At 33.4% G+C, this 14,713-nt stretch overlaps 1 protein-coding gene across 1 annotated transcript in view; it reads left to right on the top strand.

The window, feature by feature from the left end:
- The window catches only part of Lar (tyrosine-protein phosphatase Lar), a gene marked incomplete in the record, with an annotated part of 1,210,349 nt that extends 1,196,018 nt beyond the window's left edge, over positions 1-14,331 (top strand). The window contains 5 exon segments of the mRNA XM_075293564.1: positions 9,066-9,205; positions 9,286-12,621; positions 12,695-12,805; positions 12,885-13,190; positions 13,266-14,331. Coding sequence (XP_075149679.1) covers positions 9,066-9,205; positions 9,286-12,621; positions 12,695-12,805; positions 12,885-13,190; positions 13,266-13,334 — 3,962 coding nt within the window.
- Positions 14,332-14,713: the final 382 nt, after the last annotated feature.

Raw genomic sequence — 14,713 nt, 5'->3', positions numbered from 1 at the left:
TCTGTAATAAAATACCATGAAAAAACAAACTCCATAAAAACTTAAATGTTCTATACTGGATGTCGTTTTTTTCTGGATATAATTTTTTTACACATATAATATCATTCAACGCAAATAAATATAAATTTTTGAACGCAATCCAATCAATACTCCTATGCACAACTTTTTGTCTGTCTCTCTAAATATCATGTCACTGTTGTTGTTCTGGATGAAAAAAATGGTTAAAAATTCACCAAAAAAATCGCCATTCAATTTTTTTAATGAATATATTAAAAAAAAAATACCTAAATAATAGCGAAAAACAGTGAGTATTTTTGTTTTTGTGTACGAAAAAGAAATAAAACAAATAACTAGTTACAATTTTGTTGTTTGTTTTTGAAAATTTCCTAAAAAAATTTTGAATGGAATGTTTTTTCCTACGTTTTAGTATTACAATTTTTTCCCTTGTTAATTTTTTTCCACAGACTTCACAAAAAATACGAAAAACCTCATCACACACAAAAATATACAGTAGACATAATATTTATTTTTTCCAAAAAAAAAACATAAATATCCAGCAAAATTATGGTATTTATTCAAGAAGTTGGTAATTGGCGCCCAACGTAAGATGAAATTGATATAGTTTTATATAGAATGCAGTGTTTATATATGATGAGTTTAGTACAAATCCAATGGTTATATATATATATATATATATATATATATATATATATATATATATATATATATATATATATATATATATATATATATATATATATATATATATATATATATATATATATATATATATATATATATATATATATATATATATATATATATATATATATATATATAAAGGGTGATTTGCTAAGAGCTTGATAACTTTTTTAAAAAAAAAAACGCATAAAATTTGCAAAATCTCATCGGTTCTTTATTTGAAACGTTAGATTGGTCCATGACATTTACTTTTTGAAGATAATTTCATTTAAATGTTGACCGCGGCTGCGTCTTAGGTGGTCCATTCGGAAAGTCCAATTTTGGGCAACTTTTTCGAGCATTTCGGCCGGAATAGCCCGAATTTCTTCGGAAATGTTGTCTTCCAAAGCTGGAATAGTTGCTGGCTTATTTCTGTAGACTTTAGACTTGACGTAGCCCCACAAAAAATAGTCTAAAGGCGTCAAATCGCATGATCTTGGTGGCCAACTTACCGGTCCATTTCTTGAGATGAATTGTTCTCCGAAGTTTTCCCTCAAAATGGCCATAGAATCGCGAGCTGTGTGGCATGTAGCGCCATCTTGTTGAAACCACATGTCAACCAAGTTCAGTTCTTCCATTTTTGGCAACAAAAAGTTTGTTAGCATCGAACGATAGCGATCGCCATTCACCGTAACGTTGCGTCCAACAGCATCTTTGAAAAAATACGGTCCAATGATTCCACCAGCGTACAAACCACACCAAACAGTGCATTTTTCGGGATGCATGGGCAGTTCTTGAACGGCTTCTGGTTGCTCTTCACTCCAAATGCGGCAATTTTGCTTATTTACGTAGCCATTCAACCAGAAATGAGCCTCATCGCTGAACAAAATTTGTCGATAAAAAAGCGGATTTTCTGCCAACTTTTCTAGGGCCCATTCACTGAAAATTCGACGTTGTGGCAGATCGTAAGTCTATTCATGATGAAATGTCAAAGCATACTGAGCATCTTTCTCTTTGACACCATGTCTGAAATCCCACGTGATCTGTCAAATACTAATGCATGAAAATCCTAACCTCAAAAGAATCACCCTTTATATATATTGTAGTGATGTGATGTAATATTATATAAATAAATAAGTGGCGCCCAACGTGGGGTAATTGAGGAATCATTTTTGTTTGAAATCTTCCTACATTCTCCTGAATAATTTTCCACGCTATCCATGCTTTAAAGTTAGATCTTAAAATTAAATGTATCTTGCAATAAAAATATTCTGTTACATGGGCACTTTTGAATGTAGGGTACACACAAAAAAATATCAATTAATTTGATTGTCAATACAATTAAAAATATGCTTAAATTTGAGCTAACAACGTAATTTGTAAATACAATTACGATTTTAGTCACTTTAGCAACCAATTTTGTTATATCAACAAACATTTTGTTATATCAAAAAAAATTTTGTTGAACTTAAACATTTTTAGTAACAACAATTTATTGTTAGCTCAAAAATTATAATATTATTTTCTGTGTACGATATATATATATTTATAGTTTTCATTAAAATAAATAGAACGGCTTCTGGTTGCTCTTCACTCCAAATGCGGCAATTTTGCTTATTTACGTAGCCATTCAACCAGAAATGAGCCTCATCGCTGAACAAAATTTGTCGATAAAAAAGCGGATTTTCTGCCAACTTTTCTAGGGCCCATTCACTGAAAATTCGACGTTGTGGCAGATCGTAAGTCTATTCATGATGAAATGTCAAAGCATACTGAGCATCTTTCTCTTTGACACCATGTCTGAAATCCCACGTGATCTGTCAAATACTAATGCATGAAAATCCTAACCTCAAAAGAATCACCCTTTATATATATTGTAGTGATGTGATGTAATATTATATAAATAAATAAGTGGCGCCCAACGTGGGGTAATTGAGGAATCATTTTTGTTTGAAATCTTCCTACATTCTCCTGAATAATTTTCCACGCTATCCAAGCTTTAAAGTTAGATCTTAAAATTAAATGTATCTTGCAATAAAAATATTCTGTTACATGGGCACTTTTGAATGTAGGGTACACACAAAAAAATATCAATTAATTTGATTGTCAATACAATTAAAAATATGCTTAAATTTGAGCTAACAACGTAATTTGTAAATACAATTACGATTTTAGTCACTTTAGCAACCAATTTTGTTATATCAACAAACATTTTGTTATATCAAAAAAAATTTTGTTGAACTTAAACATTTTTAGTAACAACAATTTATTGTTAGCTCAAAAATTATAATATTATTTTCTGTGTACGATATATATATATTTATAGTTTTCATTAAAATAAATAGAACGTGAATTCTGGGAGGTCTAACCCCTTTGTATATTATAGAAATTTTTTTAGCCGTCATATATTTCAATTCGAGCATAACTATCATGTATATACATGTGAAACCCTAATCTTTGGCAAAGTTATGCCGAATAATATCTTAAATATTTTAAAGAACGGACGAAATAGTCAGAAATCTGGCATGAGCTTGGGAGTAGGGATACAAAAGTCGAAAAATCAACTTTTCGATATTTTGTCAAAAATATGATACTAATTTTAGCTTTTACCGGCTTCAACCAATTTTTGGCAGAATATGTTTGAGGGTAGGTGGGCCCACCCCATTGAAAATGGCAGCTTTCAAATTTTGTGATATTTCACCCGAGATTCTAAATATTTCATTGATACACGATTGGCGCCCAACGCAGGGCCTTGTAGCAGCCAAACGAGTTTTCTGGTTACAATATCACTATAATTATGAATAGCAAATAAAACGATCAATATTTCGCAATCTGTTTATATACCGCATTTGAGCCACCGTAGTGCAATGCATACACAAGGTCGTGGGTTCGATTCCTGCTTCGACCGAACACCAAAAAGTTTTTCAGCGGTGGATTATCCCACCTCAGTAATGCTGGTGACATTTCTGAGGGTTTCAAAGCTTCTCTAAGTGCTTCCACTGCAATGTGGAACGCCGTTCGGACTCGGCTATAAAAAGGAGGTCCCTTGTCATTGAGCTTAACATCGAATCGGGCAGCACTCAGTGATAAGAGAGAAGTTCACCAATGTGGTATCACAATGGACTGAATAGTCTAAGTGAGCCTGATACATCGGGTTGCCACCTAACCTAACATAACCTAACCTAAACGGATTCAAAATAAAATAATTTCACAATTTAAAGTATTGAAATTATTAAAAAAATCAATTGTAAAAAATAGCAAATACAATAAATGAGCCCGTTTCATCTTTACACTACTCCTTTAATTTCGAAAAATTTTAATTGGGCTAATTGACTAGTTTTATGTATTTAAGCTATTGGCGCCCAACGTATGGCTTTGTAATTGGATACAGTTTTTTTTTTCAAATGAAATGAATATTTTCAAACTAAATGAGACATTTTTCAAATCAACTAAATGTTTTTGAAATCAAATAAAACCTTTTTAATTTCAAATGAATATTTTACCAATTCAAAAGAAGCGATTTTCAATTCAAATGAAACCGTGTAGAATATTTCACCTTTAAGGCTGGTATTAAGTTGACATTATCGCGCTAAAATTGCCATTTTTCATGGTTACTATTCTATAATAATTCATTTTGAAGAAAATAAACATTTTCAATTATTGCTTTGGATCATTCCCCAGCTAGTTACAATAAAATTTGATTTATTTTTGATTTTAGCGGCTAAACTCGATCCCAGCAAAAAAAAATTGGAAGTTGTTCCACAAACATTTCTATTAAAGCCCATCCCAGAATCCTCCATCGATTTTTTTCAACTTCCGATGCAGTCCTTTTGGACAAGTCCACAAACATTTCTTCTAAAGCGCATCTTGGGATCCCCCAACGTTTTTTTTTCTACTTCCGATGTAGTCCTTGTGGACAAGTATTAGAAAGTACGCAATCAGGCCATTTTAAGTCGAAATTTATGACAATTAAATTTTAGAAGAAAAAAAATAGAAAAGTAATAAAAAAGTAAAAAAATAATAAAAATAATAATAAAAAATAAATTTCATCCCTGCTAGGATTTGAACCTGTGCCGTTTGACTTTTTAGTTTCCATGGAATTTGTTTCGAGAAGGTTTTGCAAATTACGAGAATTTTTTATTTTATTTTTAATAGAAAAAAATATAGTTCTACGAAAATATATGCCGAAAATAAAAAATAAAAACGATGCATAACATCAAAAAATATTTTTTTAGAAAAATATTTAATAAAAAAATTGCCGCTGGTGAGATTTGAACCTGCGTTTCTTATTTTTTCGTTCATACTCATAAAGAACATCTCGAGAAGCAATTAGAATTGACCTTTCGACGCTTTATGTTCAATGGCGTTTGTGGCTGAGTGTACTAAGGCGTTCTGTTATAGGGCCATCAAACCCAGGTTCAACCCCTAGTCGAAGAGAAAAAGTTTTTCAATTTGTAAAAAAAATCGATAATAGGAAAATAACAGTGTTATAAAAAATATGGTTGAAAAAAAATCGCTTTTTAAATTTATTAATTCAAATTAACTTCCAGGGCATAACTTCTAAAGCAATGCAAAGGATGCAAGAAGGGAGTTCTTCCACCCTATGAGAAGCCCAAGTAAAATTCATTTGAGATGATCCAAGTTTGCACTACTTCCTGATCAGATATTGGGGATCCAAACTACTTTTTTGGAAGCTCTTTTTTTGCTGGGATCTTAATACCGTTAAATTCCTAATTTTTGTTTTTTTTTACAATAACTTTTTTTAATTGATTGTCTCAAAATATTTCCTCATTTTTGAAATCATTTTAATTAATAGAAATTCTCCTCGTAGGATGTGGTCAGAATGGAATCCAATTTTTCTAACCCCATTTTGTGTCCTATTGGTAGAAGTGCAATTTTCTGACAATAAATTTGGGTTTACTGTGTACCGGGTAGAGGTGTGCGCGTGAGTGAAATTTCATTCCCACGCACGCACATTCACGAAGCAAAATGTTTGTTCACGCACGCTCATGCACGATATGTTTGATAACCACTCACGCTTACGCACGATTCACGACAATTAACGTGACTTGCGACAAATTCACGAGACTCAGACACCCAACCGGGAAAGAGGAAAGGTAACAAAATTAATAAATAGGATATAGTTCGACAGCTAAATAGAATTCAGTTATTACATCAGAAAGAATTAAATCTTGATTTTTTCGTGAGCGTGATTTTGCAGAAATTTTATTCACGCACATTCACGAACCGATTTTATTTCTCACGCACGACATATTATTTTTAGTCTCATTCACCCACATTCACGAAAGTTTCTTCAGATTTTATTCACAAGTCACGTGATTCACGCGTGTCACGACAGTTTCGTGTCACGCGCACACCTCTAGTACCGGGTAACCGATTTCGCTTGTAAACCCCGAAGATTGATAGTGAACGATAGTTTTGCATTTTTTGGTAAACGCCAAAAACCGGTTTTAGAAAATCGGTTAATCGGTTTTTTATTTCATGAGTATTTGTACGAAATCCATCTTGAGTAATGGAGTATCTTTAGTAAACAAAAACAAAAAAAAAAAAATTTGTAAATTGAGCAGTTCAAATGTACACAGAAACAAATATTAACAATATTTTTCGGATAAAAATTTTAATTGAATTTGAAAAATCAATTTAAAAATCAAATGATTTACCAATTTTTTTTAATCAAAAAAACAAAAAAAAACTTTAATCACAAAAATTACTTTAGATTAATTGATCCAAATAATTGATAAATAATTGATTGATAATTGAATTGATTTAATTAAACTTTTAATTGGATCAATTAATATTCTAATGGTACCAATTAATATTTTAAGTGGATCACTTATTTTTTTAATTTGGATCAATTAATATTTTATATTATATAAATATTTAATTTTTTTAATTGGATCAATTAATTTTTTAATTGACACCGGCGACAAAATTCATTCATCAATTAATTTCGTGATTGAAGCCAAAAAATATTTTTTTCTATGGATATGGATTTTTATGTAAATCAAAAACAGTTTCAAAACACGGTAGTTTGTATTACACAGAAAAAAATTATCACCAAACATTTTGTAATTAAAATTTTAATTGATTTTTAAAAATTATTCAATTAAAAATTTTATTGGTTTAACACAATTTTTAATTGAAATAAAAATCAATCACAAAAATTACTCGTATCAAATAATTTTTTAATTGGAACAATTAATTTTTTAACTGAATTTGGTGATTGATGACTATTATTTCTGTGATTGACACGGTAGTTTGTACTACACAGAAAAAAATTATCACCAAATATTTTGTAATTAAAATTTTAATTGATTTTTTTAAATTATTTTATTAAAAAATTTAATTGGTTCAATACAGTTTTTAATTGAAAAAAAAATCAATCACAAAAATTACTTGTATCAAATAATTTTTCAATTGGAACAATTAATTTTTTAACTGAATTTGGTGATTGATGACTATAATTTCAGTGATTGACGACATTTCAATTAAAAATTAATTGGATCAATTAATTTCGTGATTGATGGTAAAAAATATTTTTTTCTGTGTACTAGAATAGGCTCAGCTGGTTCAATATATATAAAAAAAAATTAATTTCTCCAAAATCTGGAAAACATAGGGCAACATATATCACTCTTGATATCTGCTATAACGGGTCGCTGCCTTATAGGCAATTTTGCAAAAACTATTGGCGCGAAGTATAATGACTATTGTATGAGCTGTCATGATGCGGAGGAAAAGGAATCAATAAAACACCTCTTGTGTGAGTGTCCTGCATTTTGTGTAAGGCGTAAGCAAATTTTAGGGGCATATAGCTTCAGATTACTGGCGGACCTGGAAAACATTAACTTAAGCAGTCTGCTAATGTTTTTGGAAAAATCTGGTTGGTTCAACAGAAGAAAATAATCGAGAACCGCTGAACCTTCTCGATTATTTTCTTCTGTTGAAAAACTAAAGTGTCCATATGTAATAGGTACTTTTAGTTAATGTGTTATCACAATGGACTGAACAGTCTAAGTGAGCCTGTATCTTAATCGGGCCACGTGCCACTTAAACCTGACCTAACCTAACCTAGTGCAACCATAAAAATTCCAAACAAAAATCATTTATCCCAACCGAAAATACTAGATGAGCGGAGGAAAGGAATATCTGGATTTTTCTAGATTGGTTGACGTTCGTTTTTTATGAGCCTCTATAGTTCTGTCACCAAATTCGATTTGGTAAAGTGTTTAATAATTCAAGAGCTGTAGCCGAAAAACGGAAAACCCCTGTGAAAAAAGTGGTAATTTTTTCGACATTTTTGGGGTTTTGAGCATGAAGATGAAATTTTTCCAACTTTATATATTCATCATTTTTATTAGCCAATTCAAGAGCTACAACTATGCTGGAGCCTGCAAAAAAACAACACAGTGCTCCAAATCGAATTTAGCGACAAAACTATAAAAACGAACGGCAACCAATCTAACCAAATCCAGAAATTACTTTTCGGTTGGTGTACGTGATTTTTTTTTTTTTTGAGCCAAAAAGTTGAACATTGCTTCACAGTGAAATTCTAAAATTAAAATGAACATAATTCTTGCTGGATTACATTTACACTAAAATACTATTATTACAAATATTTTTTGTTTCTGTTTTTATTATTTCTCCTACTAGTGATTTGTTTGTAAGACAATCCCAATATTTTTAAGTAGGTGTAATTACCTCAACAATAAAAAAATATAAAATATTTTTGAAAAAATATATATATATATATAAACATACTATCAAGAAATATCTTCTCTTTTTATCTACTCCCATTAAATCTTTACATTGTTTTTTTTATATATAGCAAAAATATATATTTTAAAAGGATCACTTTTTTTGCATAAACAGATTTTTGAAATTCTATAATTTTATAACCTATATAAGCATAACAATTTTTGAATGCTTAAAAGATTATATTAGCAAAAAAACAAATTTTTTTCAATTGAAAAACTAAGTTTTAAAATTATACATTTTTTTCTCGTTTCAAAAAAACCAAATGAAATGTGAAACTAATTTTTATTTTATTTTTTTTTTAGTTATCAAAATATCATCTTCAATAGAATAAGTTTTTTTTAAGTCTATAGATATTAATAGGATACATAAATTATAAATTCTTTTTTATAATAACTCGCCTTTAGTATAGCATATTGAAAACCTTCTCTAGATTTAAGTTTATTTAAATATATCCATGATTCTTAAGTATATCCATCTAAGTATTGTTTAGATATAAGTTATATTGGTTATATACTATATATATATGTATAGGATGATTAATAAAATATTTTATTTCAATTAGAATGCATAAACTAATATGGTATTGTGTTTCCCATTCCCCTTAGTGCCTGGAGATCCTCAAGAAGTTAAGGCTACTCCGTTAAATTCCACATCCATACATGTCAATTGGAAACCACCATTGGAAAAAGAACGTAATGGCGTTATACGAGGCTATCACATTCATGTTCAGGAAGTTCGAGATGAGGTAAGAATGGCCACTATCAAAAGCACAATTAACCTCAAATATAAAACTAAACTTCCAATCCTTCCTACTTTCATCCTCAGGGTAAGGGATTCCTCAATGAACCCTTGAAATACGATGTCATTGATGCCTTGGAATATAATGTAACTGATCTACAACCTGACACCAAATATTCCATCCAAGTGGCTGCTTTAACTCGTAAAGGTGATGGTGATCGCAGTCCTGCCGTCATTGTCAAGACACCCGGTGGTGTACCGGTTAGACCTACCGTTAGTCTTAAGATTATGGAACGAGATCCTACGGTATCCATTGAATTGGAATGGGAAAGACCTGCCCAGACATATGGCGAGTTAAGAGGCTATCGCCTAAAATGGGGTATTAAAGATCAGACATTGAAGGAATTGCTTATGGGTCCCCAAGAAACTAAGAAACCCTTTAAAGATCTCGAACGTGGTGTGGAATATGAATTCCGTGTAGCTGGTAGTAATCACATAGGTGTTGGTCAAGAAACGGTGAAAATCTTCCAAACACCTGAGGGTGTACCCAGTGGACCTCCTTCAAATATAACCATACGCTTCCAAACACCCGATGTTGTGTGTGTGACCTGGGAACCTCCGGTACGTGAACATCGTAATGGCATCATTACCCGTTATGATGTTCAATTCCATAAGAAAATCGATCATGGTTTGGGTTCGGAACGTAATATGACTCTACGTAAAGTGGTCTTTACAAATCTCGAAGAGAATACCGAGTATATATTCCGTATACGTGCCTATACCAAACAGGGTGCTGGCCCCTTTAGTGAGAAAATCCTTATAGAAACTGAACGTGATATGGGTCGGGCTCCTATGTCGGTGCAAGCGGTGGCTACTTCAGAACAAACAGCGGAAATTTGGTGGGAACCTGTTCCATCGCGAGGCAAACTTTTAGGCTATAAGATCTTCTATACCATGGCAGCTGTGGATGATATGGATGAATGGCAAAGCAAGACAGTGGGTCTAACGGAATCTGCTGATCTGGTGAATTTGGAAAAGTTTGCCCAATATTCGGTGGCCATAGCAGCTAGATTTAAATCGGGCCTAGGCCGTCTCAGTGAGAAAGTCAATGTGAAAATCAAACCCGAAGATGTTCCCTTGAATTTGAGAGCCCATGATGTCACCACCCATTCTATGACTCTTAGCTGGTCCCCACCCATAAGATTGAATCCCGTTAGCTATAAAATCTCCTATGATGCCATGAAGGTGTTTGTAGATTCCCAAGGATTCTCTCAAACACAAATTGTCCAGAAGCGAGACATTATCCTAAAGGCCTATGCCAAGAGTCATACCATCAATGAACTGAGTCCCTTTACCACCTATAATGTCAATGTTAGTGCCATGCCCAGTGATTATTCCTATAGACCGCCCACAAAAATCACGGTAACCACCCAAATGGCTGCCCCTCAACCCATGGTGAAACCAGATTTCTATGGTGTCGTTAATGGCGAAGAGATTTTGGTTATTTTGCCTCAAGCTTCCGAAGAATATGGACCAATATCACATTACTATTTGGTTGTGGTGCCCGAGGACAAGTCCAACTTACACAAGAATCCCGACCAATTTTTAACCGAAGATCTAATACCAGGAAGAAATAAACCAGAAAGACCAAATGCCCCTTATATAGCAGCGAAATTTCCTCAGAGATCCATTCCTTTCACATTTCATTTGGGCTCTGGAGATGATTATCAGAATTTCACCAATCGTAAATTGGAACGTGAGAAACGTTATCGTATCTTTGTACGGGCCGTGGTGGATACTCCGCAAAAGCATTTGTATACCTCCAGTCCTTTCTCGGAATTCCTATCGTTAGATATGAGAGAAGCACCTCCGGGGGAAAGGCCTCATAGACCTGATCCCAATTGGCCTTCGGAACCGGAAGTTTCGGTAAATCGCAACAAAGCTGAGCCTGGAATGATGTGGGTTATTTTACCCGTCTTGGCAGCATTGATTCTATCGGCCACATTTATTATAATCTATGTCATCAAGCGTAGAAGACAGCCTTGCAAGACCCCCGATCAGGCAGCAGTCACCAGACCTCTTATGGCAGCCGATCTGGGAGCCGGCCCTACTCCTAGTGATCCCGTGGATATGAGACGCTTAAACTTCCAAACTCCTGGTATGATTTCCCATCCTCCTATACCCATCTCTGAGTTTGCCAATCATGTGGAGCGCCTTAAATCGAACGACAATCAGAAATTCTCTCAGGAATACGAAAGCATAGAACCGGGCCAACAATTTACCTGGGATAATTCCAACTATGAATATAACAAACCGAAAAATCGTTATGCCAATGTCACAGCCTATGATCATTCGCGGGTTATACTTCCTCTGATGGATGGAGTGGTGGGTTCTGATTACATTAATGCCAACTATTGTGATGGATATCGTAAGCATAATGCCTATGTGGCCACCCAAGGTCCATTGCAAGATACCATCTCGGACTTTTGGCGTATGTGTTGGGAACTGAAGACCACAACGATAGTGATGATGACACGTCTGGAGGAGAGGACACGTATCAAATGTGATCAATATTGGCCCACCCGGGGTACAGAGACCTATGGACAAATGTTTGTGACCATAACCGAGACACAGGAATTGGCTACCTATAGTATACGAACCTTCCAATTATGCCGCCAGGGCTTCAATGAGAGACGCGAACTGAAACAGTTGCAATTTACCGCCTGGCCTGACCATGGTGTACCCGATCATCCGGCTCCTTTCTTGCAATTCTTGCGTAGATGCCGCGCCTTAACACCACCTGATTCGGGACCGGTTGTGGTTCACTGCTCGGCTGGTGTGGGACGTACTGGTTGCTACATTGTCATTGACTCTATGTTGGAACGCATGAAACATGAAAAGATTGTGGATATCTATGGTCATGTCACCTGTTTGAGGGCTCAGCGTAATTACATGGTCCAGACTGAGGATCAATACATCTTTATACACGATGCCATATTGGAAGCCATAATCTGTGGTCATACAGAAGTGCCAGCCCGTAATCTACACACTCATTTGCAGAAACTTTTGACCACAGAACCTGGAGAGACTATAACCGGTATGGAAATTGAATTTAAGAAACTCTCCAATGTCAAAGTGGACTCTTCGAAATTCGTTACGGCCAATTTACCCTGTAATAAGCATAAAAATCGTTTGGTCCATATATTGCCATACGAATCATCTCGGGTCTATTTGACTCCCATTCATGGTGTTGAGGGCAGTGATTACATCAATGCCAGTTTTATCGAAGGATATCGTTATCGTTCGGCCTATATTGCAGCTCAGGGTCCTTTACAGGATACCGCTGAAGATTTCTGGAGAATGTTGTGGGAACATAATTCCACAATTGTGGTTATGTTGACCAAACTAAAGGAAATGGGCAGGGTAAGTTAGGGCAAATTTGGTGGTGGGGGGTTAAGATTTTGACATTCATGCGAATTTTTCGGTCTTCTTTTAGGAAAAATGCTATCAATATTGGCCACATGAGCGTTCAGTGCGTTATCAATATTATGTGGTTGATCCCATAGCCGAATATAATATGCCGCAATATAAATTAAGAGAATTTAAGGTAAGCTTAAGAGACAATAAGAGTAGTTTTGAATTGTAGGAGATCTTATGTAATAACTCTTTTTCTCCTATTTTATTAGGTTACCGATGCTCGTGATGGCTCCTCCCGTACCGTTCGACAATTCCAATTTATTGATTGGCCCGAACAAGGTGTTCCCAAATCAGGTGAAGGTTTTATCGATTTCATTGGCCAAGTCCACAAGACCAAAGAGCAATTTGGCCAAGATGGTCCCATAACCGTGCATTGTAGTGCTGGTGTAGGACGTTCAGGAGTTTTCATAACATTGTCTATTGTCTTAGAGCGTATGCAATATGAAGGTGTATTGGATGTATTTCAAACTGTACGCATATTACGATCTCAACGGCCAGCCATGGTGCAAACTGAGGTATGGATAGATTATCTTTTTGCGGCTTTTCCTCGTTCATTTACTAAATTTTATAAATTCTCTATTCTATTTCAGGATCAATATCATTTTTGTTATCGTGCTGCTTTGGAATATTTGGGTTCATTTGATAATTATACCAATTAGTTGAAATAGAATATATTATCTGTATAACAGATTGTTCTTTAGCAGAGGTATAATTTGTAAAACCCATCCCAAAGGTATTTCTTTGGGGGTTAAAATGGGTTAAACCATATATATTTTTTTTATATGAAATCAAATTGGCATATTGTGGTTTAGGAAAAAATTTGTATTGATAAACAGTTAAATATGTTGAAAACTGTTATACAATGGTATATATGATGATAACTATGGAAAGACAAGTATATACATCATAGAAATCTGTTATACATATATATAGAGTTATGTATAGAATGAATATGATGCCATAAATCTTTCGAGAGCTATAATATTGACATATCTTTAGATTTTAATTGGCTACATAGAATTATGTATTCGAAAAATAGGCAGTAATTGTATTAGCAAATTAGTTTATTACTTTACAAAAAAACTGTTATAATTGCATTTTAATTTAATAACAATTTTAATTAGATGTGCTATAGAAACAAGAATTTAGACTTTTTTTCGTCACCATATCAATTATGTTTATTGACCATATATGAATTAAGAAAACTGTTATAAATATAATAGTTATATTATATGATCTTAGAATTTAATTTTGTAGCACTTTTGTTTGCAAATGATTTGAAGGAAGGAACGATACAAATTAAAATATCTTAATGGACACAATTACAGTGAAACCTACCAAACTTGAACACTCTGAAAACCGGACACCTCCCAAACAAGGCAGCTGTCTGGGGACGTTTGCTATATTAACACATTAAAATTAACCTCACATACCTGGACACCTCTCAAAGGTGGACAAAATTGAGGCGACCGTGGATGTCCACCTTTCAGAGGTTTCACTGTATATCAATTATTAACATTACTTAAAAAAACTGTTATAATTATATGATTATCTTAGAATGGCATATTTATATTACTTTTGATTTGAATGGTTATAAAAAACAAACTAAGGCCAGTTTTTATGTGGGCATTTTCCAAACTATGTTAGCGTAAGAAACAAATTTATTAATCGTCTATACTTCAATGTAATAAATACATGTTTAGGTTTTAAAATGTTACCCAAAGTATTTGCAAAAACCAAAAATAGATTCTTTTTTATATCAGCCCTCTACTAGGCTCCCAAAAATGTTTCTTTTTTTTGCTGTTAATGGCATTCTGAGTTTATTTGAAAGGAAATTCTGATTTTTTTAAACAAATACAAGATTTATTCTTAATATATTGATTTATTGTGCTACGTTAGCTCCTAACTTTTTTTTTGTTTCAGTCAAACAAGTTTTAGTATAGTCCAAAATTTAGAAAAAAAAAACTAGGTAACAATTTTTACCATTGCAGCCAACAGTGACTGCTTTCTATTTTTCAGTACACACAAAAATTTTTTT

The sequence above is a fragment of the Haematobia irritans genome, chromosome 2 (assembly GCF_050003625.1).
Source record: "Haematobia irritans isolate KBUSLIRL chromosome 2, ASM5000362v1, whole genome shotgun sequence".
NCBI lineage: Eukaryota > Metazoa > Arthropoda > Insecta > Diptera > Muscidae > Haematobia > Haematobia irritans.
Note: the sequence above shows the minus strand (reverse complement) of the source record. Positions and strands in the feature narration are given on the sequence as shown.